This window comes from Lathyrus oleraceus, chromosome 5, assembly GCF_024323335.1.
Source record: "Lathyrus oleraceus cultivar Zhongwan6 chromosome 5, CAAS_Psat_ZW6_1.0, whole genome shotgun sequence".
Classification (NCBI taxonomy): domain Eukaryota; kingdom Viridiplantae; phylum Streptophyta; class Magnoliopsida; order Fabales; family Fabaceae; genus Lathyrus; species Lathyrus oleraceus.
This window is the reverse complement of record NC_066583.1, coordinates 354,109,478-354,136,482: the sequence shown is the minus strand read 5'-3', so window position 1 is coordinate 354,136,482 and position 27,005 is coordinate 354,109,478. Positions and strand designations below refer to the sequence as shown.

Sequence of the window (27,005 nt, the reverse complement as noted above, 5' to 3'; positions counted from 1 at the left end):
GTGTATTTCCAATAAGTCTGGGACCAAAGCACCCGTTATTGAACCCGGGTATGGATATGGACTTTGGGAGGCTGAATTGTGAGAGGATTTTGATTTCTGTTGCAGTAAAAGATTTGTTAAGGGAAGAAAATGACTTATTTATTAATTAATTTTTTAAGTTCAAATACAGAGAAGATGATGGTTAATTTGATTGAAAAATATTTTATATTGTTTTAACATTTTATATTCAAATTATAAATATAAATTGAATTATAGGAATGATGTGGACTCTTAAAATAAGCTGAATCCAAATTAATTGTGTAACGTGTTTGTTACATTATATATGATGTAAACTTCAAAATTAAAGGGTGACCAAAACATCTTAAAATGTATTAAATAGAGAAATTAAAAAACTGAATTTAAAAATTTAAAGACTTTTTTAACTCATTTTGATCAAAATGTAGGAAATCAAAAAGTGCATTTAGACCTAAAGTTAAAAGTAAAAAAATGAAGAGATGATTTGCATTTTGAAGTAGTATATATGATATGCAATGAATTCATTATATACAAAAGCATCACTTGATTTTTATTTTATAATGCGCTACACTGGAGCTCAAATAGACACTAACGCGTTGAATAATGATCATACGCCGGTAATATACAAGCTAGCTGCAAACACAATGTCTCGCTTTATTGCATTAGAAGCAATTTCCATTTTTTTGCAGAGGGCAGAATTACCCATAATCGCTGCAGAATTTTTGAACTCTCGACATGTCTCATCCAACCTGACAATGGTCCTTACTATCATGCCTTCAGGAACATCAGTAAGCTCACATATGTCAGCAAACGGAGTACCCTGCATTTTCAAAGTTATCCATTGGTTTATTAGTCATGCCATTAACCAGTGATGAAATTATAGAACTAAATAGTGTTATTTTCTGCAGAAGGAAACCTTTGCCCATTCATAAACCACTTCAACAAGACCAAATTTTAGATTTTCTTGGGCATACTCCTCAGGGCTTATTGGGAGATTAAACTGTGCTTGAAGCTCTCCTAGTCTTATAGCTGTTTTATACAACCTGTAACAGATACACGTTAGAATCCATATGCTGATTCCAATCAGATTTTGAAGCTTCGGGAAGGCAAAATAATAACAGATGGTATGTAATAAATATAACTAAGGATTTTATTTGATGTTTTTCTTATGAAGACCTAATTAAATATAAACGAAGACTACTGAAATTTACCTATTTTTCGCTTCAGATAGCCTGCTTGTGAGGGAAGACTCAGATGCATTTTTCTGCTGGAACACAAAAGCAGACATTAACGCCACTACTTCTTCTGGATCCAGTTCATCGAGCTGGTTCTCAAACAAGCACTCCGTACATATCAATTCCTCCCCAGAATTCATCTCACAAGCAACTCGGCCTTTCATTTGAACAACAAGGTCTTCATCAATGCATCCAATTTCCTTTAGAACATCTATCTGGAGAGAGAGAGAGAGAGAGAGAGAGAGAGAGAGAGAGAGAGAGAGTAATATGAAATAGAAGTCACCATAAAATTAGTCCTAAAACAAAATATCAATACTTTTATGGGCGGAACCGAGAAACAGAATATTAATGTGGTATACCCGGCCCTGAAAGTCTGGCATCTGTTGAAGTGCTTCATCCGACATTTGAAACTGGAGTTCAGTGACTTCTTCTTTGTGCGCTTTTATCTCCTTTGCTAACTTGAGGTGTTCTGCCAATTTTATACACCCATTACACTGATTCTGGGACATCTTCTCCAATAATCTAGTCCACTTACGGTATGTTTCCACAAGTCCCACCTCTCTCAACTTTAGATCTATGAAAAAGGAAAAGAATTTAAGCAATATTAGCTTAAGGTAAGAAACAATTGAAAAAATCTCATGCAAGCACTTAAAGTAAGTATCTATAGGAGCTTATAATAATAGTTTATGATATATTCAATACACAGTTTTTAGCTTATTTTGATAAGCTCATAAGCTCCTCATCCACCCTTAAATTCAAATTTCTCAATGAAACAAATTATATTTTAAAGTGCCCATGACATAAGTTTGCTCTAATGTAGTTAGGCTATTTGTTCAAATACTCCAAAAACCTACACTTCTAAACCAAAGCAGATATCTGATAGAGCATTGAGACCTCCTATTAATCAAATCTGTGAGAGGAGGAAGCAACACAAGGGAATTAAATAGCCAAACCTGTAATTGTTAGCAGTATAACAGAATTAGTTAATTAGTTAAAAGGGTGGAACATGTAAATATCTGTAGTATAACAAAATTGATTAGTTAGTTAGTTAGTTAGTTGGTTAGAAAGGGTGGTAGTAGGAAATAACCCTATAAATAGTATAATGGTGGTAGAATACGAACTTGGATGCAGGTTCCTCGAATTGCCTATAAAGTGTTTCATTGAAATTCAATAAAGATCCATTCTGCATAGAGGGGAATTCCCTACTTGGCCATTATTCTTGTTAATTCTCAGGTTCTAGTCCAACCAAACCTAAGTATTAAAATAAAAGAAGACATTACACCCAAATGAGGATTCAAAACACCTAAGCTCTAGAACATCAATGTTCCCAATGGGAGAGATTTTGCTATAAATCATTTGACTGAAAAATGGATTTTATAATTATCATATCTCCTCAATGCTTTTGAAACTTTAACCTGCCTCCTGTAAAACCTTGTAAAAGTGATGGTATCCCTCAGAAATTTAGTATGATACTTTATTTTTATTATTTTGAAAACTTTTCATTGGCCAAACATGATCCACTTGTTATCTATAAAAAGTGGACGCGATCAATCCTTAAAACTAGAAATGGTAATACCTTTCACAGGATCCAGAGCTGGAGGATACTTATTTCCATCTGATTTCAAATCCTGGAGCAACTGAACAGTCTTTGCGTAAACAGAACTGCTAATATCTTCAAGAAGTCCAACTTGGTCAACCTTAATTTTGCTACTGCATATGCATAGAAATTCTTTAATATCGACTTCACGGACTTCATAGCTCATTCCACAAGCAGAACCTCGATGGGGCAATTTGATGTTGACGACACCTCTTCCTTTGCGAGCAGAAACAGATGTAGTATATTCATCTAAAAGACCACGTCTTGATTTTGGCATTACAAAAAAACCTTGGTCAAATGTACTGCTTTTGTCCTGTGATTTCCCACCACCTGAAGCATTTTCCACTGGGAATGGCATGTCAGGTCTAATCACAAAAACTATGTACAGTTTACTATTTGTAGGAGGAGTTTTCACAATCACCGCAAGCAAGTGGTCCTGGGCCTGTAAATCAATCAATTGTGATAAAGATTAAGCACCAATTAATGAGTCAAGGAGCTCAATATCTATGGCTGAAAATTTGTCAAGGACCTTGAAGCAATTATAGACTTATGGTATTACAATTACTATGAATCTTAAATCAATGAATCAGACAAGTAAATATTAAAATATTAGGCATTCAGCATTATAGGTTTTACTATTTTAAGACCACCCTCAAATTATCTAAATGAGCTAGCTTGCTGACAACAAGAATATCATCAAAATAACACAAGTGCAAACTCCTTAGATAACCCATAGGGTATGGCCAAATAGCTATAGTTCTCTCTCTTAAAGAGGCACAAAGGACATATTATGAACAGCTCTTTCCTTCATCTGTATTTGATGATGACAAGCAGATCTCAAATATAGTGGGCTGGACATGGTAGTGTCTGTGGAGCATTCTCAAGTGACACTGCATCAAGTCTAACCGATCGGGCTTTCCTTGTCGATAAAATTGTCTGAATGCAATAAGCTAAGAGTGTTATGCCGGACCAGATGGCAAAACCCAGCAACTGAGCAGAGGTAAGACCAAGTCTGCTCTATTACGAACTTGAGAATAGGCTTCGAAAATGTTCAAAGGGATTATTGATATTACTGGTATTAAAAGAATAAATAAGTCTTCTCTATTAACATTATGATATTAAAAGAATAAATAAGTTTCTTGGAATAAAATATGTCGAGGAAGAGTCAAAGGGGTATAAAGTATTGAATATTTGAGAGCATTTAATTTTGCATTGATCGAAATGGCATTGGAGGTTAAAGGTGGACAATCTATATGAAAAAAATCCCCAGGAGCAAATATGGTAGCACAGAAGGCTTTTGTGGGAGGTCGGGGTCAAGGGTACAATTACAGGTTTTCCACAAATGCGGTTAAACAACTCAATTAAGAAATCATTGGGAAATAGGAAACTATTTCTTTTTGGCATGATAGTTGGAGAATGGACTTATTTAATGGGAATTTGAAATGCTAAATGAACTGCAGGAGGTACTATCTACAGTAATTTGAATGTAGGGAGTTTCCTAGAGAAGGAAACTAGATAAAGGAGGGAAGTATTCAATCAAGATATTGTATGAGGGACTTTTAATGGAGAAACCCACAAACCAGATTCATTATTTTCCAAATTATGGAACAAAATTATGCCTCCAAAGGTAGCAGGTTTTGTTTGGAGATTTGTATAGAATAGAGTGCTCAAGAAAGCAAATCTGGTCAACTGAGATCTAGCGGATGGGTATAACTTCAGTAATGACTATAGGAGTCACTTCTTACAGTTTCAGGGGTTGTTGTGATTGCAAAGCAGAATAGAGTTTCGTGATGATTGGCAATCTATATGGTTTGCTCTTATTTTGGCAATTTGGTGGTCTCATAATCGGGTGTCAAGTCGGTCTCCTTGGATATGGAAAAGATTGTAGAAGTGCCAAAACTGAAAGCTTCAAGTTGGCTAAGTGCGAGATTATCTGGTTTTAGATACCTTGTGTCATATTGCCTTATAAATTCTGCTGCTTGTTTGGGTATTTCTAAAAGCTATGGCAAGTAGTTTAATTTTTTAACACTCCATTTTGTATGGTCTATACTGTTGGGTTTGGGAGTTAGCAGAGTTGTGCACTTAGAAGAACAAAAATAATAAAAAATTGAAAAGTTAAAGTTTTCTATGATCTTAGAATTTGGACTTGGAACAAATTCAGCCGCACATAACCAGCCTGCGAGGTGAGGACTACACAAGCCTTATAAGCACTGCCTCAGTCATATCTTTGTATGATATGAGACTCTCAACACACCTCCTCATCTCCTCATGCTTAGGACTACACATCTGAAACATGGACTAATGCATAAGAAATAATATGCATCACATAACCCCTTACATCCATGCCTGGATATCTGGAACAAGGACAAATGCAGGTTGAATAACAAAGATCTTGGCCCAATAGCATATCTAGGATAGTTCTAATTTTATCTTAGAAGTTGAATTTGGGTCTAATTCAACCTCACAAAATCGGCTAATAACCTGCCGCAACCTTATAAACACTAACTAAGCAATCATTACTCTATTTGGGACTATCAAAATACTCTCTTATGGTCAGGACTCGACATCTAAAGCATGGACTAATGTAGATGGAATAACATCAATATCAAGCCCTCTAATCCTTCAAATGTTATACTAACTCCCAAAAATCTCAATGGCATATCAAGTTCTACCTCTATTTCCTTGGATACAAATGTGATAAATGAATACAAGAACTCACTGATTCTGATTTTATTACAACAACTCTTCCAATATTGAGAAATGATTGAGCATTGGGTGACAGCAAAACTGCCTCTGATATCTGGCTGTTGTATTTCTCGGCTTCGAAATATAAATCATAGTACTCTTCAATAGTTGGCTGACCCTTTATACACCTGAATGAAAAAAACACCATGTTTGTAAAATCCAGACAATATCAAAGTTGAATAATTTGATATATTATGATTAAGAATATACAAGTGATAATCTCTTTAAATAGAGTATTCTTACCTAATGGGCCTTACTAAAGATCCAAACATAAATTACTAATAAAAATAACAAATTAATTAATTATTTATAACACTCTCCCTCATGCTGGTGAATATATATCTGTTAAGAAATGTGGTTGGACCTAACTCAACCCTACAAAACCGGTTGGTAGAGTGGGGACTGTCCCCACTTATAAATACATGTTTAGGCCATATATTATCCGATTTGCGACTCTTAACACACACCCTCACACTCAGGATTGGACATCTGGAGCGTGGAAATAAATGGTGGGTGGCCAGATAACGAAACCATAGTAGGTGGCACACCGGATCTTAAACGATGTTCTGATACCATGTTAAGAAATGTGGTTAGGCTTAACTCAACCCTACAAAACCGATTTTGTAGATTGAAGACTGTCCCCACTTATAAACACGTGGTCAGGCCATATATTGTCTGATGTGGGACTCTTAACAATATCTATCATTCCCAACTCCGAAACAATTTCTTCAAAGTTATTATTGTTCAGCCCTTTTGTTAGAAGATCTGCAAGGTTGTCTTGAGAGGACACATATGGAGTGCAAATAAAGTCACTGTCTAATTTTTCTTTAATGAAGTGTCTATCAACTTCAATATGTTTGGTCTTGTCATGTTGCACTGAGTTATGAACTATGCTGATAGCCGACTTATTATCACAATAAAGTTTCATCAATTCATCACACTTTATCCTCAGATCTTCTAAAATTGATTTCAGCCATATTAGTTCACATATCCCTTGTGCCATTGTCCTGAACTCTGCTTCAGCCGTAGACCTTGATACTACATTTTGTTTCTTACTTTTCCAAGTCACAAGATTTCCATCTAGGAAAGTGCAGTAATCTGTAGTTGATCTCCTATCAACAATTGACCCTGCATAGTCGGCATCGGTATATGCTTCAAGACCTACACTCCCATTTCTTTCAAACAAAATTCCTCTACCAGGTGTTCCTTTCAAATATTGTAGAATTCAGATCTCAGCTTGTAAGTGAATCTCCTTTAGTCAATGCATGAATTGGCTAACTAAGCTAACAGCAAAAGCAACATCAGGTCTAGTATGTGAGATGTATAAGTTTTCCGACTAATCTCTGATACATTTTCTTATCAACCGCAGTATCTTCTTCTGCATTTCTCAACTTTACATTTGGATCAACTGGAGTATTTGCAGGCTTGCATGTTGCCTTGCCAGTTTCCTGCAGAAGATCAGTAATGTATTTCTGTTGAGATATGAGTATCCCTTTCTTAGAGTGGGCAACTTCAATCCCAGAAAGTATTTCAATTTTCCCAAGGATTTAATCTCAAATTCCTTGGCTAAGTGTATATCCAACAATTGTTGTCCTTCCTCATCATTACCTGTGACTATAATATCACCCACATATACCAATAACACAGTTACTCCCCCTGTTTCAGAATGTCTGATAAATAAGGTATGATCTCCTTGACTTTGTTTGAAGCTCAAACCTATCATAACTTTAGTGAATCTTCCAAACCATGCTCGTGGCAATTACTTTAACCCATATAAAGATTTTTTTAACTTGCAAACGGTGTTGTTGGTAGTATGTTCACGGAATCCAAGAGGTATATATATCAATGTAGATTTCTTCTTCAAGTTCACCATGAAGGAATGCATTCTTCACATCGAATTGGTTTAAGTTCCAATTACAATTAGCTGTTAAAGATAATATCACCCTAACTGTATTCATTTTTGCAAATGGAGCAAATGTCTCTAAATAATCTACTCCATAGGTTCGAGTGAATCCTTTGGCTACCAATCTTTTCTTGTACCTCTCAATCGATTCATTTGTCTTGTATTTAATAGTGTATACCCACTTGCACCCTACACGTTTCTTTCTATTTGGTAAAGAAACCAATTCCCAAGTATTGTTCTTTTCCAGTGCCACCATCTCCAAATCCATGGCTTGTTTCCATTTCCTGTCAGACAATGCCTCAGACAGAGAGGTAGGTAGTTTTATAGTGTTCAGATTTGTAAGGAAGGCCTTATGGGTAGGTGAAACGTGTTCAAAACTTAGGTAGTTGGATAAAGGGTAAAGTGGTTGTTTGGTACAATTTATGGTATCTTTCCTAAAGGCAATTGGAAGGTGTAAATCTTGATAGTCTGATGGTAGTGGTGGTGGAGTTGAATTGAATTATAGTTTCTGTTCATGAGAAAATTCAAAAGTTAAATCACTAGAGTTAGAATTTACTTCATGTAATGTTGGGTCAGACTATTGGATATGAGTAGATTCAGGAACGGTCTTCCTTCTTGTATATACTAAATTCTTCCCATATCTTACATCAGTTTCATCTTTTTCATAATCACTTTCAGTTCCAAGAGTAAGGTCAGAAAGTATAAGGGACTCATCTTCCTTATTTACGTTCTCCCCCTGAAGATGAGTTTGAACGAAGTAACTTGTTCATGGAAAGTGACGTCTCGAGAGACAAAGAACTTGTGAGACGGTGGATGATAACATGTTTGATCTAACAAATACCCTTTTTTTTTCCAGCAATGCCATTTTGTTAGGGTGTTTTAACACATGAAGACTCATGAATGATACCTTTATTTTGACACAAAGAATTAAGATTATTATTAAAATAATCTTTGGCATTATCAGACTGAATCCTCTTAATACTCATACCAAATTGATTTTTAACCAAAGAGAGAAATTGAGGAACCACATGACTAACTTCAGATTTTTGTTTAAGTAGACCCAAGTAACCCGAGTACAATCATCAATAAAGGTGATAAACCAATGGGCACCTGAAACACTTGGAATATTAGATGGATCCCACACATCTGTATGAACTAGATAAAACGGAAAAGTACTCATTTTATTACTAAAATAGAGAAAGGTACACGCTTGTGTTTAGCAAGCTCACACACCTCACAATGAAGACTCTCAACATCTAATGTTTTAAATAAAATTGGAAATAAATGCTTAATGACTCTAAACGAAGGATGACCCAGGCGACAATGGTATAAGAGAACCTTCTCCCTATTGGTCTTTATTGATTCTGACAAAAACAAATTGCTGTTGAGTAAATATGGGCTTGAATCTTTGTTATCCAAGTAGTAAAGACCATTCCATTCTCTAGCACTTCCAATCGTCCTCCTGGAATTCTTGTCCTGAAAAACACAAGAGTTATTATAGAAAATAGAGAGTTGCCAAATCGTCCAATCGTCCTCTTGGAATTCTTGTCCTAAAGGGTATATCTGAGGCATCAAGTCCAAGAGAGTTGCCAAATGAAAAAGATAATAGAAACGTATTTGGACGTGTTAAAGAACAAGTACCTGATGGTTTCTCCAACTTACTGAAGAGAGATTTCACTTTTTCTACTTCACTTAGGTTAAGGGGCACCCCTCCTTCTAGACTGTCTCCACTAGTACTTCCAGCCATGTGTGCATGTCCTCCCTTTCTGGATAAGTCTCTTTTTTGTCCCCATTCTCTATTAGGAGGTTGGCCAATCAATTCCCAACATTTTTCTCGAGTATGACGAGGCTTGTTGCAATAAGTACACCGCACCCCTTCACCCTTCTTCTCGACATAGGTTTCTTCCAATTTCTTTTGATCAACTAACATGGTTGAACTTTGCTCAACTAGCAATGTTGAGCTTTCCGCAGATGGTGGTGTCAGCATTAATTTCCTTCTACTTTCTTCACTCCTCACTATAGACACTACATCATTAATGTTCGGTACTTTTTCTTTGCCAAGAATTTGTACTCTAACATGGTCAAAGTCAGAGTTGAGACCTACCAAAAAGTCATAGACTCTATCTTGCTCAATGTACTCCCTAAATTTTGTTGCATCTGTTATACATTCGGCTTTGATAACACTGTAGTGGTCTAACTTCATCCACAAGGCTTTGAGATGATTAGCGTATTTTGTAACTGTTTTGTTGCCTTGTTTAGTTCCTAGTGTTTTCACTTTCACATCATATATTTGGACAGCATCTTTGGCTTTAGAATAAGTTTCTTCTAATGCTTTCCAAATCTCTTTTGTCGTACTTAGGAACATGCAAGTGTCACTAATTTTTGGAGTCATTGAAGTCCATAACCATGCAATGATCGCTGAATCTTCTGTAACCCACTTGTCAAATTTGGGATCTTTCTCTTTGGGAGGTGTGTCTGTAAGGTGTTTCGCTCTTCCCTTACCTTTCAAGGTCGTTTTCACTAGTTGAGACCACTTTAAATAATTTTTTCCATTCAACTTGTAAACTTGAGGAATAATAATAGGTAATTTTGATTCAGATTTGTACGCATTTGTTTCTTCTTTTATTATTAGTCATTGAAAAAGTTTAGAAACAGTAAAAAAATCACAAGGGAGTGCGAGGTTGTTCAAACAGTGGTGATGACCAATACCGCAAACATTAGCAATGAACAATGTTGAAAAGTACCGTAAACAGTGCCAAAACAGTAGTGGTGAACAGTGCCGAAAAAATGGCAGTGAATAGTGTCGCATACAATACAATGAACAGTGCGGTGAACAGTAGTCGCGCTGCAATGAACAATGCGAAAGTTTAAACTGTATTGTGAATAGTGCCGCAATTAAAAGTGGCTACTAGAATCTTTTTTATGCGGAAGCGAAACCCTCACGGACGAGAGCTTTGATACCATATCAAAGTTGAATAATTTGATATATTATGATTAAGAATATACGGGTGTTAATCTTTTTAAATAGAGTATTCTGACCTAATGGGCCTTACTAAAGATTCAAACTTAAATTACTAATAAAAATCACAAATTAATTAATTATTTATAACAGACAAATATTCAGATTTGTAAAAATAAAATAAAAATTAAATTAACACGGTTAATACTCCTTCTCGTTAGACATCATGAATCTTCCAAAATAATCACGATTCCTAATAACAGATCTCTTCAAAAGGATACCTCAACAAGAGACTTAATCTGATACATCATTTGCAAAATAGCCCCTCTTGACAGATGGTTTACTAATAAGGGAATATTTCAGCTATAGTAGCTCAAGCACATGAGAGCTTGGTTTAGGCATTACCCTAAACTACCAGGCCCCTGTAACTTACTGTCAAATAACTAACTGTCAAAAACAGTTAGAATAATTGTGACAACCCTATAAAACTGACTGACATGTTCGGTCAGATTTGGCTTAGTTACCTTCCCGCACAGGTCTATAAATATGACAAATCTCAGTTGTAATCATTACCAACAAATATAGCAGAAATTCTAGTAAAGATTCCAAGAGAATCATGAGCAAAATTCACAATTCTAACATGGTATAAGATGAGCCATGTAACAACCATGTGATCTCGTCGTAAAACTCAGATGCAGAGCACACTGCAATGCCGCCGCCAGCTCTGTCGCTAACGGTTCCTTCACCGTCTTTGCATACCTCATTTTCTGCCATTTCTGAAAAACTCAGCTTTGAAAATTACTAACTCTGGTGCCAACAGGTTGAACTTGTTCTCAAAGCTCAAAAGCTTTGCCACTTATTCATAAATTCAAAAATATCACTAAAACTTGGGACAATCACAGATTCTGAAGCTAACCTCATCTCCAAAGAGTTTGAAGTCTAAGAGTAACAGAATCAACTACTTCTTGCATGGCTTCAATCAACAATTTCCAAAGAAATGCTTTGTCATGTCATAGGCTGCAAGAATTCGTAGCAGCTATGGGACATGATCCACGCTTATTTTCAACATGGCAATGCCAAACTTTGCCAACATCACTCTGAACTCAGAAACAAGAAGCTTGAAAATCCCTCAGTTTTTGAGTTCCTTCTCAAAATTGATTCAACTATCAGTTTAATCATGCTATTGGTGAAACAATCACACCCTGTGAGCATCTTGATGTCATACTTGAAGGATTACCCAAAGATTATGAATCAACAATATCTTTGATAAGTGGCAAATTTGCCTGTGCATCTCAGTTGAAGAGGTAGAAACTCTACTAGAACATGAAGCTTTCCTTGAAAGGTTTAGAAACTAGCTTTACCTTCCGTTAATCTTGCTTCCTCTGCAAATCCTGCTCTTGAACATAATGAAAAATCATCTTTCTCCGGTTCTGATGATACTAAGTCCAAGAAAAATAGTCATTTCTCTGGTGAATGGTAGATCATATCGCGGTGGTAATGGTGGAAGAGGACATGGTGGTCGTAGCTCCATCCGATGTCAAGTCTGCCACAAGTATGGACATGATGCCTGAGTTTGTTTGTATCACTTCAAAAGGCACTATGTACCATCTGCTCCCCTTGCTCAAAGTCCTCAAAACAACCCGTACACATCTCCCTAGTTATCGGCTGCAAATACCCCAGTAAATGGTGGCTTTGAACCTTCATTTAATTCTTGCCCTATGCCCTGGCCTTATAGTTCTTGGCAATGTTTTGGACCAATGCCTCGTGCCATGCCTTAACCTCCAACATTCTCCATGCCTGCTTATCCACAATTCCTTTAAGTTTTATATGATGCCTTCTATGAGTGGCACTTTCCAACCAAGGCCACAGGCTATGATAGCCAACTCTGACTCTGCAAGCTCAGTAAACTGGTATTCTAATTCAGTTGCTTCTCACCATGTCACTTCCAACGCTAACAACACATCCAATAGCTATCACTTTGTGAGGGCCCTGATTAAATCATCATTGGCAATGGCCAAGGTATGTCTATTCTTTCCTCTGGTAAATTTGCCTCTCCTTGAAACTCTAGGTTTCGACTAATATTTAATGACCTATTACATGTTCCCACTATAACCAAAAATCTTAGTGTTTGCCAGTGTGCCAAGGATAACCACATATATTTTGAATTTCATCCCAATCTATGATTTGTTAAACGTCAGGCTTCCAATGATATCCTTCTCAAAGGATGGCTTGACAAGGATGGTCTCTACAAATTTCCAAGCCTGCTGAATCACTCCAGGTCTGCAGCTACACCCTCTCATAGTGTCTCCTATATTTCTAGTTCTACTTATTCTGTTGTAAATACTCCAACAGCAAATGGTATTTCCTTTTTGACTTGACATTCTAGGTTTGGTCATCCAAGTGGGGATGTACAGCATTTTGTACTCAAATTTTGTTATATTCTATTCCTTTTAATAATAAGAGTACAGATGAGTTTAGCACTTCTTGTTGTCTAGAAAAATCCTGTAGATTGCCATCCCATTCTTCTGTCACTGTTAATGGACCTTTTAAATTAATTTACAGTGATTTCCGGGGTCCTGCACCCTTCACATCCATCATTGAGTTCTCATATTACATCACTTTTGTTGATGCTCACACCAAAATCACATGGATTTATCTCCTAAAACGAAAGTCTGATGCCTTAACCCTTCCAACTGTTGAGATATGAGTTGATTTGTATATAATGTATATACAAATCAATTCTTATCTCAACAGTAACTATCCTAACAAACTAACTGACATGTGTCAATCAGATTTGGCTTAGTTACCTGCTAGCACAGGTCATTAAAAGATCTATAAATAAGACCAAACTCTGGAGTAATCATTACACAATAAATATAACAGAAACTCTAGTCAAGATTCCAAGAGAATCATGAGCAATATTCACAATTCTATCATGAATCTTCCAAAATAATCAGGGTTCCTAATAACCGATCTCTTCAAAAGGATATCTCAGCTGTCTGAGGATACAAGATACTTAATCTGATGTATCATTTGCAGAATAGCTCCTCTTGACAGGTGGTTTACAGCAATGCTCTACAACTGCTGCTAAGGAATTTTCTTCAAGAGTTTGTGTTTTATGACATAGGTCCTAAATAATTTGCTTGTGGCGACCAATCGGTTTCATCTCTAGTCAATTCAATTTTTTCATGAGGAGGCTAAACAGGTAGAGGTTGTTTGTCTCATTAAAAATCTCTCAACCAACATCAAGACTTCATTTGTGAGTTCCAATGATCATCTTGCAGACTTGTTTACTAAATCTTTATTGGGTCCTAGGATAGCTTTCATATGTAATAAGTTGGATGCATATAAAATATATGCATCAACTTGAGGGGGGATGATGATTATGATTACGCCGTTATTCGTTCATCTTCATTAGCCTCTCATAGTTCCCTTGGCTTGGATGCCAACTTGACTTTGATATTATGCAATCATTTTTCTCTTGTATATATACTTAGAAATCTCAAGTGAATATGATTAAGTGAAATATTATGAGTCAAATATTTTCAATTTCCAATCACCGACATATCACAGTTAAAATACTACTCCCTCCGTTCCTTTTTAAGTGTCATTTTTTTACTTTTTACACATACCAAGAAAGCTAATCATTATTGTTACTTTTTCAACAATAATTCTCATTTTACCTATAATACCCTTAATTATTTATTACATTCATTTTATTTTTCTCTCTCTCTAATAATTACTTAAGGATAATTTTGACGAAAATGCAATTAATATTATCTTGAGCTTTGTAAGTGACAATTAAAAAGAAACAAATTTTTTTCAAAAAAGTGACCTTTAAAAAGGAACGGAGGGAGTACTTTCGTATTTTCTATAATTGTCCAAAAGCTTAAAATATTAGGTAAAAATTAATAAATGGTTTTTTATCTAAAGTTGTCTTTACTTCATCGTTGTATCACATTATGTGAACATTTGACCACTCACCATGGTATCATTCAGGAACTGCTAAACAGCTAAAAGTATGAATGAACATCATAATGACAGCAAGATTGTATGATAAAGAGAAATTAACTTAAGCCTGAAAAAACAATATTGAAGAGATGGAAGGGGTGATTGACATACTCAATAACCTTTGTAGGCTGATTAAGCTTTCGCTTCAAAAGCTGTTGCATTTCCGGAAGTTTTTTCTGAGCATGAAATTCAGCAAAACTTCTTTTAAGCATGTCCTCTACCTGCAACCCAATTTCTTGCACAATTTGGTAACAGTTCATCAAGAAAGCTAAACATTAAACAATAATACTTATAGAAGCTAGTAAAAGGTTTTTCACTATTTTGGTATGGTTGAGGCTCTAATTGTACTTTGATTTGATGTTATTTAGTGGTTTACTGAATAGTACAGTGGTACAAAGATGATAGTAGTGTTTTAGTGAATATCCCAAAGTCCTGTAGCATATGTTGCTGGTAATCAATTTGATTCAGCATAGTCTAAGAATGGCAATCTAGACAGCACTTGGTGTGGCATAAATGGGAATAAATGGGAATATGCCAGAGACAAGTGTTTCAAATTTTACGGTCAAGCAGATACTGGATGCCAATTCCATCAAGGCACTAAAACCAAATGTTGGTTTCTCTCCCAAACAATGCCAGCATCTGTTGACTCTCTCGCAAGCTTACTTGGATGGAGCAACAATGCATATACAAGATCAAGTTGACCCTTCCATATCCCTCTGTATGTCTCTTTCTCTTACCAATTCGGGTCAGTTTTTAACTCTGACACTTGAATCTTGGATTTAGGAGCTTCCTCACACACATCCTCTTTGGTGTAGCAACCATACTGCCACCTGCTTCACCATTAGGACTTTGGGGACCAGCTGCAACACTCTGCAATCCACCACTAACTACCTAGAGCTCTACAGCTTCAAAGTTCTCAGACTTGAATTCCAAGTTGGGTTCTCTCAATACCCAACTTAAGTGGGAGTTTCAGGATATAGTAACTGTTTGAGTAATAGACTAGTTATGAATACATAAGTTAGTCGATAGTTGTGTGCTTGTATCTAAAACCATGTGGCACTCCATATGTAAATTAATTATTGAGCTTTCCTTTTCTGAGTATTCAATATACAATGAAGCTTTTTCTCCTCTCTTGTTTGCAGTCCCATTAGATATATCCCCCCTTTCATGGAAAAAATGTTAATCAAAATTTTTTTCCCAATGATCTAATTATATGTGTTAGTTGGAAAGAAATTTAAACTACCCCAAGCTGCTCCTCTGCTCAATTATTCCAACATTATTAATTATGGTATCTTCACCCCCATTGTCATAATATTTTAGAGCTAACATTTAGAATGATTGATATCACACCTTCAATTCTTCAACTCGAAGAAGATGCAAGATCATAATATAGGTTAGCCGAAATTGAGATTCAAGACGAGTTGCACTTCCAACAATAACATGTTTTAAATCACTCTCTTCTGGGAGTTCGTCACGACACATCAAAATGACAGTACCAATCTTATCAAGCCCTCTTCTGCCAGCACGACCTGCCATTTGAGTGTATTCTCCTGGTAGTAACTGCCTAAATTCCTTCCCATCAAACTTCCTTACGGTATCAAAGACTACCTGCAATAGAATATAAATGCAGTCTATGTTAAACAAAGATTATGGGATATCAAAAATTTCTGTAATGTTGTTATTCTAACAGAGCTTTATTTATCTACCCCTAATTTCTCACTGTATTTCTTTTTTAAGTTTATGTTTCAGATAGCAGTTATAACTGCTTAACTGATTAGTTAGTTGTTTAGGTGAGACCCTGACTTCACCAACTCTATAAGTTGGCACTCTGGTATTCTGTGATACATCTCCAATCATTTCAACACAGAAATTTTATTTCTGTCTAGTTTTCTCGGGGTTTCCTTTCTTCATTACAAACACAAAGAACACTCGTTAATAAAAAGAAATAAAACAAGATCTTAAAGTTAATCTGTAACTCAACATGAACCATAGATCAAACCTTTCAATCGATGCATTAACAGTCCCTTGTAATAGTGTAATGATCAGTCAAACAAGCAGTCATGGAATTCATCAGTTAGGTTAATAAGTTCGAAATTTAATTAGACTTAGTTGAGCTTTGTAAAAAATATTTGAAATGCATCTCTTATTTTAGCTGCAACATTTAAAGAGACTCACCGTTCTAGCAGGTGCATTGACTCCCATTGCAAATGTCTCTGTTGAAAACAAGACCTAAACAGTATATGAGTCAAGAAGCCATTACATCAATCTTAAAATATTTTAACAACCAAAAAGAGGAAAAAATGTAAACCTATTACTTTCGAAATAGAAAACAGTTTGCGGCATTTTTGACACAGCTGGCTAAAATCTAAGAACCAAACAAAACATGAATGTCATACAACAAAATGAGAATTGCATGTCACCTTGATAACACCACGGCAAAACAGCATTTCAACAACTTCCTTTACAATTGGAAGAAGGCCAGCATGATGAACTCCTATCCCTCTCCGAAGAAGACTTTGGACTCGAACAACCTGTATATAATGTAATTAGAAGCCTTGCACAATCGGATAAATGCTAAGCTATATTTATGAACTAACCTGTGGTAAATTTCTGTCAGATCCTTTCAGTCTTGAAAATGCTTTGTCACAGAAAAGACGGATCTCACTTTTTTCTGAGCTACTAGTGAGGTCAGTTCCAGTCATGCCATCAGCAGATTTATCACATCGATTTTTAGAAAAACAAAATATAACCACCTGTTCTCCCAAATCAAAGTTTCAAATTCACAATTAAGATTTGAAAACAAATATGATGTATTGGTTCCCAAAAAAATAGAAGTTTCCAAACGTGTCCCTAAAATTTGTTTCAATTGGATCATTAACCTTTTTTTAGGGACCCAATGTATTTTAATTTAATAAAAAATGTGTAAATCGGGACTGTAAATTAGCCAAATAATAAAGGAGGAGTATTGGAAATACCAGAACCACTGAAAGTTAAAACACAATCAGCAACCAATTGCACTCACTCAGTAATAAAATATATGAAAATCACAAAAATAGAAATAAAAAATCCTAACATGAACTATTAGCTCCTCGGGTGGTTGATTAAGTTATTTATAAGTTTTCCTCAATTGAAAATGTTTTTACTAGTAACTATAATTCCACTATATATATATGGCGGCTTCTACGAGGGTTCAATTAAGTCTTTCACCGGTGGAACCCATAACCATTAGATTTAATCAATGGTTCAGATTCATTGGGAAAAAATGAGAACATCTACACACTCTCACCCACAATCTAACACCACTTCTCCCTCATCTGTCTGTGTAGCTATGTCTGCTACTCATCATCTTTTTCAGAACATCATAAACACGGACTTCAAGCAAACACAAAGTGAATGAAATATCTATGCAGCAAAACGGAAACCTTCCTCTAATGGTTATATGCGTGACTCTACATATCTTTGTAAGAACCACAAAAATAAAAACAAATAGATTGTAACAACAATCACAAGTAAATCTTTTTCTCCCTCTCTTTTTTTGTTTTTTCTTATTTTCATTTAATTATTTAGTCATTTTTTGGTGGGATTGGTTTAACAAATGTATTTGTGTGTTCAAAATTCTGGCTAAAAATTTTCCTGGGTGTTTTGTTTGAGAAATAAATATGGGGTTTCCTTTATTTTATGAATTTTTATTACGACTTTTTACAATTACTGAGTGAAGTTTTTGTTTTTAAGAAATACTTCCCCTTGACTTAGTAGTTTTAATTTGTCAAAGATTGTTTGATTTGTGTCATTGTTTGAATTTTGGGCTCACTACTATTGATGCCCCTTCCCTGTTTTCTCTTTTCCTTTACTCTTCTTTTTTCTCTTGTCAGTTCGTGCAGTTATTTATGTGAAATTGGAAAGAGGTGGGTCAAGATTGTGTTTGGAAATTCTACATGTTCACAATTTTAATTTTAACAAATATGGACCATTGAGTAAAGCAAATGGTATATCGCGTAGAACATAATCAACTTACAGGAAGTAAAGATTTTTTGGAGAGTTTGTTGATAAGCATCAACCACATTGAAGCTTCTGCTCTCCATCTGCTTTGGCCATTGTTATTATTATGATAGCCGCTGCCAGTTCCAGAGAAATTAGTTCCATGCTGCTTCGTTCGAGATGTATTTTCTCGCTTTTGAACACGAGCATTGTCATGACCTGCTGAAGTCCCTGGCTTTGGACCAGAACTAACACCAGCAGTCAAATGTTTTTTTCTTGAAGCATCTTTAGCAGCTTTTAAACCCTGAGGTAGAAATATTTCCCTCTCACAAACTTTGAATAGTTCTCCAGAGTAAAAAAGGCAGTGCTCCAATGGGACGGGTCTTTTTGTTGTCCTGATTGAAAACTTGATCAATATAATAGGAAAAAACAATAAGACAGCAGGACTCACAAGTTTTTTTAACTTACATTGTTCCTCCATAGGTTTAAATTTCAGTCTTATAGTACCAAGTTACCAACTTTTACAGTACTTGAGAAAATAACTTTATTTTTAGAATTCTCTTCAGTGTTTGAAAAATTGAAAGAAATCATAAGTTAAAGAGGATATCCTAATAGCCTATCTATAGTTTTTTTAGTAAAAAAACTCATCAATGCATACAAGCATTGATGAAATAGGGAACAAAATGCACCCTGTATTATTGCATACTTTCAAAAGGGCCGGATGTGTTGAAATAAATTACACCGCTGGTAATATATTCAACTGTTAATTAACCCTCAACAAATGTCTAAGACAAATTCACAACTCACCCTGTAACCCGGATTTCCTTTTGTTTTGTCCTGCCAATCCAATCGGCAAATTCAATGGTATTGGGAACCTGCCAAAATATTAAAAATGATTGATTAAGTCAATATAGCTTTGCTGCATTAACAAAAGTAAAAACGGAAGGCATACCTAAAGCCAAAGAGATAGGCCACATATAACAATCATGTAAACAGATATTGCCAAAGGAAAAGCAATCTTAAGATAAATGACTAGTGTGCTTTCGTAGCATCAAAATATGACTTAGGCAAGAAAGAAAAAACTAGATGCTCTGATTGCTCACAGCCAATAAAACAAGTTTTAAGAATACATGAAGTAGCAACCAGCACTCTGATGTGCTCGAGGCTTCAGATGAGTAAGGCAAGTGGGTGTGTTGGAAATTCTGCCTTAATTGCGGTCTACTCCTAATCGCCTTAATTGCGGCACTTTGGCTAGCCTTCATTGCAGCTCCAACACCTTCATTGTGTTGGGATTGAAGGTGTGGATTTAGTCCCACATAGATTAGAGATATGGCATGTGGTGTGTTTATAAGTGGGGACAATCCTCACCTTACAAGCCTTGTAGGGATGAGTTAGGCTCAACCCAAATTCTAAGATGGTATTAGAGCCTATCCTAGATCCATTGTTGGGCTTCCTGCATCGTCCATGCTTCGGGCTCATCGAGGCCCAAGCGTGAGGAGTGTGTTGGAATTTCTATCTTATTTGCGGTTTGTTTCTAGTTGCCTTAATTGCGGCACTTTGGCTAGCCTTCATTGCAGCCTCCAACACCTTCATTGTATGTTATAAGCGGAGGGAATTCTCACCTTACAAGCCAGTTTTGTAGGTATGAGCTAAGCCCAACCCAAATTCTGATATGGTGCATATCACTTCCAACCCATAAAGATTAGTGAGACTTATACATAAGTTACTCAGAAAAAAATTGAGACAGCTAAGATTATATTTGGTAAGAAATAAGCTTATAGCTGAAAAGCTACCAATTTAAATTGACATGCTTATTTGATTCTGTGCAAAAAAAAAATATTTTATAGTAACTATCATTTGACATAGTATAAATTAAATGTGATAAAAACTCAGTTTTAGAAATAAAATATTTATATTATTTCTATTTTAAATAGAAAGGAGTAAAAAATAATAGTAAGGGTAAATAAATGTGAGAAAAAATAATAAGCTGGAATCAAATGCTACTTGAAGTATAATCTCGAAATCTGTTACAAAAAAAAGTACAATCTCAAAAAAGATAATAAGCTAGTGAGATAAGCTTATTTATTACAATGCATATCCTTTCATCAAACAAGCTTATTAGCTAATCCAATAAGCTATAAGCTAGCAATTTGGTCATACTGAACAAAGCCTAAGTCTATTTTTTATTATCAAAAAAATAAAATCACTTGTAATCTCATCCACCTTTAAATGGCAATACTCTATTAGTAATTAGTCCAAAACAAGATTCCAAAATTTCTGATAATTAAAAGCCAAACTCTTTTTCAATTATTAAAATTTCATTACAGAACCATAAAGCCTCGTGTGCTTCGAGTTGCAGAAACAAATTCAGCATTGGCAGTCAGAATCTGATTTTTTTTTTTATGCAGAATCAAGCAATGCTTATCTCAAGTAAGTAGGATATCAACTGAGAATTAACTAATACCGTGGCAGAAAGGAGGATGATATTGATGTGTCTTGGAAGCATGATAATTACTTCTTCCCAAACTACACCTCTTTCAACATCATTGACATAGTGCACCTCGTCAAATATAACCTACCATATTTATAGAGAAAATATGTCAGTTAATCAATATAACTGCAAGAAATTCATAAGGATAGTCCCTTTAGTGTTGAGGAAAAAAGAAAGTCAATTACCCATTCAATGTCTCGAATTATATCTGCACCGCGATAGAGCATTGATCTTAAAATTTCTGTGGTCATGATGAGACAAGAAGCCTCTGGCCTCAAGCTTACGTCACCAGTAAGAAGCCCGACATCAAACTTCCCACAGAAATCTCTATATTTCTGATTGCTAATGGTTTTAATTGGAGCAGTATACACAGCTCTAGTGCAGTGCTACATGGATGAAGTTCAAATATAAATTTATTAAAAGATTTAAAATATTCCTTCATGTTCTGCAGTATATATATATATATATATATATATATATATATATATATATATATATATATATATATATAGGATAAAAACTTAACAAATTTACAAGATTTGGTCAAATTAACATGAGGGTAGTAGAATAAAAGTAATACTCCCGCAGTCTCATTATAAATGTCATTTAAGGTAATGCAAAAATTTTAATAAAATGATTCGTCACGTTGATTTTTATTGTAAAAATTAACGAGTTAAAGACAAATATCCTTATGCAAAAGTATAACATCGCATTAATTGGAGCAGTTGAAAGTAGAAATAGTGGAGTGGTTAAGTGAATAAAAAACATGAGACAGAGAAATATTCCAAAATTAACTGCAGTTAATCCCAGTGCCCCAATGATACTGAGCAATATGTCCATGGTTTCATGCAATCACACTACCACAAAGCAAAAAGGGAGAAATAAAGACATTGAACCAGCAGTCAAAAACTCAGCATACTTTTGATGCTAGGGCAAATGCATATTCAGCAACTACTGTCTTTCCGGCAGATGTGTGCGCAGCCACAAAAACAGATTCCCCCTTTTCAAGATAATAAATAGCCTGCATTCATCATATAATGAGGAAACAAAATAAAATGTATATATCAAAACATTCAAAAGTGGTATATCCGTACTAGAAAGGACATCAAAAGATAATTCAATATGAATGACTTCTCATAGTTAAAAAATAAATAAAAAGTTTATTGACTATAAGAAAGAATAATATTCTGTAAGATGACACGTTACAAAAAAATGAGGACAGATTGGCACATTAGTACAGAATAATTTAAAATGTGACTAATGCTCCTTATGCATATGATCCACGTTTGCAAAGCCCAATGATAGGATCCAAAATCATGAATTAGAATGTGGAATCGTATTGATACTGAAATGACTAAACAGAGGGGGAAAATCATTCGTTAGAGTAATTTTAAGGTGGCTGAAATGGAAATATACCAATGGCTGGAGCAGGTCTCTGCATAAATGGAATAAGAAAATTAGAAACTACAGAGCCCCTTTCCTGAGGAAGATCCTTTTTCTTTGCTAAGCATAGCCAACCAATTTTCACTCCAGAATATTCAATACTTTATTCGGTTACCTTTTTCAACCTATATACTGATTCTCTTCAATGCATTCAGTTATTCCTTTTCTCCATCATTCAACCAATCCTGTGTGTGCCCCTCCCATCCCCTAATTCTTTCGGACGGGACATATCCTTATCTATAGCTTTTAATTTATTAGTTCTTATACCTACTTTTAATTTCTTAGTTCTTATACCTACTTTTAATTTCTTAGTTTTTATACCTACATAAATTTGCAGGCCATTATATATAGGCCCACTCTCTTTTACCTCTTTTGCATAATGGGCCTATTGTATTTCCCTCTTCCAATTGACAAATGGTTCCAAATAACAGAGACCAACCCCTCCGCTCAAGAATTTAGCATAGAATAGACACCCAATCATTGAACAATGAACGGAATAAATTTGCAATAGTATGTGTCAATTACCAGCAAAAAAAAGAGAAATTCTAACTAGTCACTTCAAAAATTAATTTCATCAGAGAAGCATAGTATAAAAGGAAAGGCCTCGAAAGCAGTGTTGTCCATGGTGGATGGGAGTCCATGGCAGAGAGGCAAAATCCCACCATATCGGACGCTTTGTGGCGCCGCTATACCAGATTATGGCGGAAAAACCCACAATATCGACCGATATTTACCATTACGGCAATCCCGTAAACCGCCATGTATGCCATAGCGCCACAATTGCGGATATTTGATAACAGTGCTAGAAAGTAAGAAGACTAGTAGAAAATAAAAAGTATTCGTTTTTAGTAGAAAAATAGAGAAAGAAAATTAGATATTATTCTGCTTTAATGACTGTACAAAAGCGAAGGTACAATATATTGACTAATGCACATAAATGCTAATATTAATGACTATCCTAAAATTAAGGAGGGAATCATAAAAAAATAAAAGCTATTTAGAAAAGGGAAATCTGCATATAACACAACGATTTTTTAGCATAGTAAGGAAGAAAAACTTGTTTAAATCAAAATGTCATTGGTAGTTTCTCAACCATCAGTCCCTTACTTGGAAACCTCCTGGTGATATTGTCACATATGTAGAGGGTAAGGCAAGTGTAAAGATCAGTTTCCACTTTCCAGCTCAGAAAAGGAATAGTGAAGAGAAACATTCCAACATAGTTGTTATTATTCCTAGTTCTTATAGTATTAGGTCTATGAAATAACCATTATATACCTATATTTGTAGCTTTAATCATATGGTATTGAGTATGGTCGAGGTACTTGGATGACTAATAAGAAAATGATTAGCAAGGTAATACCTCCTTCTGAAATGCATCCAATTCGAAAGGAAACTCTAGTGCCATGTCAGGAATAAGTTCATGAAAGCGATCAGCAATTTCTTCGCTGGCTTCAAGCTTAGCCCAAGTCTGCCAAAAAATAGCTTTCCTATCTCAAGCATTGCCACAAAAACAGCAAGAAAATAATGATGTATAACAAGAAAGATGAAATGTTCTTTTGAGCGCAAATCATGACATTGATGTTGCATAACCACTTACTAGCTTTTTCTTGTGTCCGACTTCGCCACTAAATCCCTCCAAATGCAGTTTTGATCCTTCTGAGTCAACTGATAAAATATCATCAAGTGACATTCCACTCTCACTAGCTTTGCTGAATACTTCGGTTGTATCAACTTCAGCTTCCAACGTAACAGTCTCCACTTCTGATAAATGACCTGAACAAACAGCATTGTCATTAACCACAAAAGAGGTGAAAAAGGGTTTGGTTTAGTAAAGACTTGGTTCCTTTGATTATACGACAGCAGAAGGATTTCCAAACTTAAAATATAAGTTGAAAAAACAGCAATTCTCAAAAAGTCATATGTAAGTCAAGTACTATCTTCTTCTTGTTCTCCAACAGCATCCTCTTCCCAAGCCTTCATGAATAAGTCGTCAAACTGTACAGACAATCCACTCTGCATTCCAGCGGTCAACATAAGAAAGAAGATCGTGTATATTTATTAGATTAATAACCAATATAATCAAGCAAGCATATTCTTAAATTGGCAATATCCCTGATACTGGCAGTAGCGCCATCTGGGATAGGATTAGGGGCTCTACAGTGCAAACTAACAAAATATACACCGAAACAGCTTTCACAAATTTAGATCCAGAAAATGCCAAGGTTAACTAACCATATTTTCATCTAATGAGCTCTTTGGCGTATTGGCATCCTTGTAAACATTCCATGACAATGGATACGGCTGCAAATAAAATAAAACAGACATTGCATGAGATGTATCTTATTTTGAACTACGAATAGGATCGAACATAAAACAAGTAGTATTTTTCCTCATAAATGAATAATAACTAAAAGTAGAAAATAACCTTGAGTGCACCAAGGTCCAGTCCTTGCTTTAGGCTAGGTGGTATTGTCTGCGCAGGGCCACCATTTAAAATTTCACGCACCCATTCACCATTAGAAGCACCAGGTGGAAGAGTTCTTTCTAGGCTTTGTGAATCATCCAAACCCCCTGGACGAAAAGGGCGATTGTTGATGCTTCCCCTAACAAAATCCTTCGCAGAAGTGCGTGGCAATGGTCCAGATTCTACAGCTCCTGATGATAGATCAGATACACTCACCTAATACAACATTATAGGCACCAGTGAAAAGGTGACAAAAATTAATTAAGAGCAACTTAAAACTGAGTCTGTTCTAATTCAACCAAATCTTTCCAATGAAGACGCAGAATGTGCAAGTTCATATTGTTGTATCAAACAAAATGGACCATTAATTGGAAACACGCATACATTACACACAAAAGCACCTCACACCTCCTCAAATTTTGGCTTCCAGGTTTCCTTCACTGGACGTCGAAACGGAGGTTCCCATATTGGAACTACCACAGTCCGCGGCACTGATGGCTCAAGAGGAACTTTAGCCCTGTCAAACCAATCAAATTCCCACTGCCTCCCAACTTTTTCTGGTGCAAATTCATCCGGATCCAATCTCGGCTGCAGATAAGTCTCTTCTATAAACTTCTGTATAGATTCAGGTGTCTCCCTAGGAAAGGCAGGTGGCTGAAACAAGTATGCAAAAAGTTATCAACGACAATAATGAAACCATTGTAGTCAAAGGTCAGAAGGCAAGTGGATACAAAAGGGAATAAGTCCAGCCATTGAACCTTGCTAACCACAATGCCAACAGGGTACAATAATACAAATGTTAATCGTGTGTTTCGGTGAGTGTTTTCCAAACATCGGTTTTGAGATAAATTTAATTCTGTAAAATTTATTTGGTTAAAACTGAATCTGTTTGAACTTTGAGGTGATGTCGACGTCATTTGTATCTCGATTTTTTACTTTAAAAGCAAATTTGATGAAAAACTTAGCTAAATTTATTTTAACTTGCCGCAAACTTACTTTATATTCTATATTGTGTTTACTCAAAAACAAGGTTTATATTTCAAAATAACCAAACATCTAGACTTTTATCAAAATCATGTTAAATTTTATTCAACATAATTTTGAAGGGATTGAGTTCAAAACAAAAAACATGCTATGATAAAATAATAACCACTTATCAGTCTTCGATAGTTTGTACACTTAGTAGAGCCGTCTTAAGTTTTCGAAGACCTTGTGTAAGTAAGTCATGATTCAGCTGTGGCAAAATAAATAGAGGCCCTATTTTGTCATAGTTTAATCGCGACAATTGTTTTTTATACAAACCGCAACAAATATTTTACGAGGCCCTTTTTTAGTCACGGTTAACCATATTAAATTTTCGAACCTATGCGTTAGCACACCTTACACGCCCTCAAAGACCGCTCTGACACTTAGCACAAGCAACCTAGGGTTTTGTAACTGAACATCTGAATCTTGTATTTTACTACAAATACTCTGCTTGAGTAGTTCTTTTATAATAAATCACCAACTATGTTATATTTCTTACTCTTAACTATGAAACTGAAACCAATAAACCAGTCCTCCATAGAAAACCTACACCTACTAGCACTACACATAACAAAGATTAAAAAATCGGTATAATACATTATTGAATGTGCTAAATAATTAAGAGAGAAAACGAATAATTAACTACTCAATTGAGCACATGGAAGGTAACAGAAGCAGAATATGCCATTCAAAATTGAATGAGGAAAAAAACAGTATTAGGTTGCAATTCGAGTGATAATATGTTGAAGAAGATGAGAGTAAAAATCGAAGAAGCTGAAAATGGAGTCAAATTAGAGAGCATATAGGTCAACAGCACAACAGAGGAACTGACCAGAATGAAATCGGGAATGGACTGCTGCGGCTTGGGACGTTCCACTGTGGACAGCGGCTCCACCCTGAGATGGCCGCTGTGGCCGGAAAATCCGACGCGGAAAGAGAGCTCGTTGGATACTTGGATCGGATCCATTGGAGGAACTACCACTGTGATATTTCGCTCTTCTAATTCACCGTTGTTTTGCTCTTTCTGGTTTGAGTTTTTATCTTTGGGAAGAAATAAATGCAGGGTTTTGATTTTCGCGGGTTTTGGGTGAGGTTGTAAGAAGGTTAAAAGGTACTTACATGAATTAATTTCATGAAA

The 27,005-nt window shown here is 35.5% G+C and overlaps 1 protein-coding gene across 2 annotated transcripts; it reads right to left on the bottom strand.

The window, feature by feature from the left end:
• Nucleotides 1-498: 498 nt before the first annotated feature.
• LOC127084636 (DExH-box ATP-dependent RNA helicase DExH11) lies at nt 499-27,005 on the bottom strand. 2 transcript variants are annotated; one of them, XM_051025125.1, is made up of 23 exons: nt 26,700-27,005; nt 25,250-25,495; nt 24,803-25,057; nt 24,610-24,678; nt 24,312-24,390; nt 23,975-24,150; nt 23,738-23,845; nt 21,854-21,955; nt 21,120-21,320; nt 20,908-21,018; nt 19,251-19,318; nt 18,481-18,838; nt 17,063-17,218; nt 16,886-16,996; nt 16,641-16,694; nt 15,816-16,073; nt 14,577-14,686; nt 5,567-5,720; nt 2,827-3,289; nt 1,610-1,824; nt 1,227-1,465; nt 932-1,058; nt 499-835 (listed from the first exon to the last, which is right to left on the bottom strand). In XM_051025125.1, the coding sequence occupies exons 1-23, from the start codon at nt 26,832-26,834 to the stop codon at nt 623-625; spliced, it is 4,008 nt and encodes a 1,335-aa protein (XP_050881082.1). In that variant the 5' UTR covers nt 26,835-27,005; the 3' UTR covers nt 499-622. The 2 variants fall into 2 exon arrangements, with proteins under 2 accessions (XP_050881082.1, XP_050881083.1); XM_051025126.1 differs by lacking the exon at nt 26,700-27,005 and having other exon boundaries at nt 25,243-25,392.

Excerpts from the sequence above, each read along its gene's own strand:
- LOC127084636 (XM_051025125.1), bottom strand. The coding sequence starts at position 26,834 with ATGGATCCGATCCAAGTATCCAACGAGCTCTCTTTCCGCGTCGGATTT. Across the intron at positions 16,997-17,062 it reads CTGACAGAAATTTACCACAG|GTTGTTCGAGTCCAAAGTCT; the intron begins GTTAGTTCATAA and ends CATTATATACAG. Across the intron at positions 1,466-1,609 it reads TGCCAGACTTTCAGGGCCGG|ATAGATGTTCTAAAGGAAAT; the intron begins GTATACCACATT and ends CTCTCTCTCCAG.